This window comes from Mandrillus leucophaeus, unplaced genomic scaffold, assembly GCF_000951045.1.
Source record: "Mandrillus leucophaeus isolate KB7577 unplaced genomic scaffold, Mleu.le_1.0 Scaffold93, whole genome shotgun sequence".
In the NCBI taxonomy this organism is placed as follows: Eukaryota; Metazoa; Chordata; class Mammalia; order Primates; family Cercopithecidae; genus Mandrillus; species Mandrillus leucophaeus.
Genome location: NW_012110141.1, coordinates 3,569,021 through 3,570,393, shown reverse-complemented (window position 1 = coordinate 3,570,393; position 1,373 = coordinate 3,569,021). Strand labels below are relative to the sequence as shown.

At 36.6% G+C, this 1,373-nt stretch overlaps 1 protein-coding gene across 1 annotated transcript in view; it reads left to right on the top strand.

Annotated features, from left to right (window-relative positions):
* Nucleotides 1-153: 153 nt before the first annotated feature.
* The window catches only part of PTAR1 (protein prenyltransferase alpha subunit repeat containing 1), a 98,648-nt gene continuing 97,428 nt past the window's right edge, over nt 154-1,373 (top strand). Inside the window, exon 1 of the mRNA XM_011970199.1 lies at nt 154-276. Coding sequence (XP_011825589.1) covers nt 154-276 — 123 coding nt within the window. The remainder of the gene's footprint in view (nt 277-1,373) is intronic.

The window sequence follows — 1,373 nt, the reverse complement described above, 5'->3', positions numbered from 1 at the left end:
TACTAAAAGAAATGTTTGTTTGTCTTATAAACATTTCATCAAAAGCTCCCAAGGACTAGTGATACACAGAATCCGGAGGATGTGACTTCTCCAGGATAGATCAGGGGCTTTGTAGGGAAAAGCAGAGTAATAAAAAAGATCTGAATGCGGACAATGAGGAAAAATAAAAATTGGCCCTTGGTTATTCATCTGAGTAAGACTCTCTGTAGAGCAATAGGTGACTCGGTTGGAGAAGTCAGTCGATGTTTGCACCATCTTCTGGATATTATATTCAGTGTAAACTTTATCCCTGAACTCCAGACTTACGTATGTAACTACCTATTTTCAGGTTTTCACTTGTTTAGATATTTATCTCATCACCACATTACCGACATAGAGTGCATTAGAGAAACCTATTCATTCTACCTCTAAAATAATCTGGTCCACTTTTCTCCAAATTACTCTCATCTCCCATCTGGCTATTGACACTAAATTGTTCTCCTTGCTTCTACAATCATTCTCCTCACAGCAGCCAAAGGGTGATAGTCACCTTGTCATCTCCCAACTTAAAATAATCCAACAGCTTCCTATAACTCTTGCAATAAAACCACAACTCCTTATGAGGCTTATAAGCCATTACACATGAAGGGGATCCTGCCCACTTTTCCAACACCATTTAGCAGTACTCTTTCCCTCTGTCACTCTACACCAACCATACTGGCATCATTTCTGCTCCTATAGCATGTTGAGTTCTTTTTCACATTAGAACTTTTGTTTCTGCTGTTTCACCTCCTTGACCAGTCTTCTCCTCACTCTTTTTGTGGGTAGCTCTTCTCATTTATCATGTCCCATCCCAGAAAGTACCTCCCTGACTACCCAATTTAAAGCTGCCCCCACCCACCAACCCATTTACTTTCCGTCACACAATGTTATTTTTTTTTTCCTTTATTAGAAAACTGAAACTACCTTTTTATTTATTTGCATGCTTGGTTACTGTCTTCGTCTCTAAAATGTAATCTCTGTGAGTCCAGCGACTTACTTTTCACTGACCCATTGTATCTCCAACACCTAGTAGAATGCCTGGCACATTGCTGATGCTCAAAGAATGTTTGATAAATAGGTAAACAGAAGGTATATAACACATTTTCATTCTGGTAATAGGTTTTCTTACATGCACATACAATTGTTATGGGTGTAATCAGGGGGGTACTTAATTTTAAGCAATTTTTTATTTGTTGGTAAAAGGGAGTATGTCATTCTTTGAATATCCAAAAATCTATTTAATCATTGTCCCTTATTATTAGAAATTTATATTTCACCATTTTCACTATTATAAGCAATATTACATATGTAAATTTGAAGCTAATATATAATTATTAAAATTACTAAAGTGG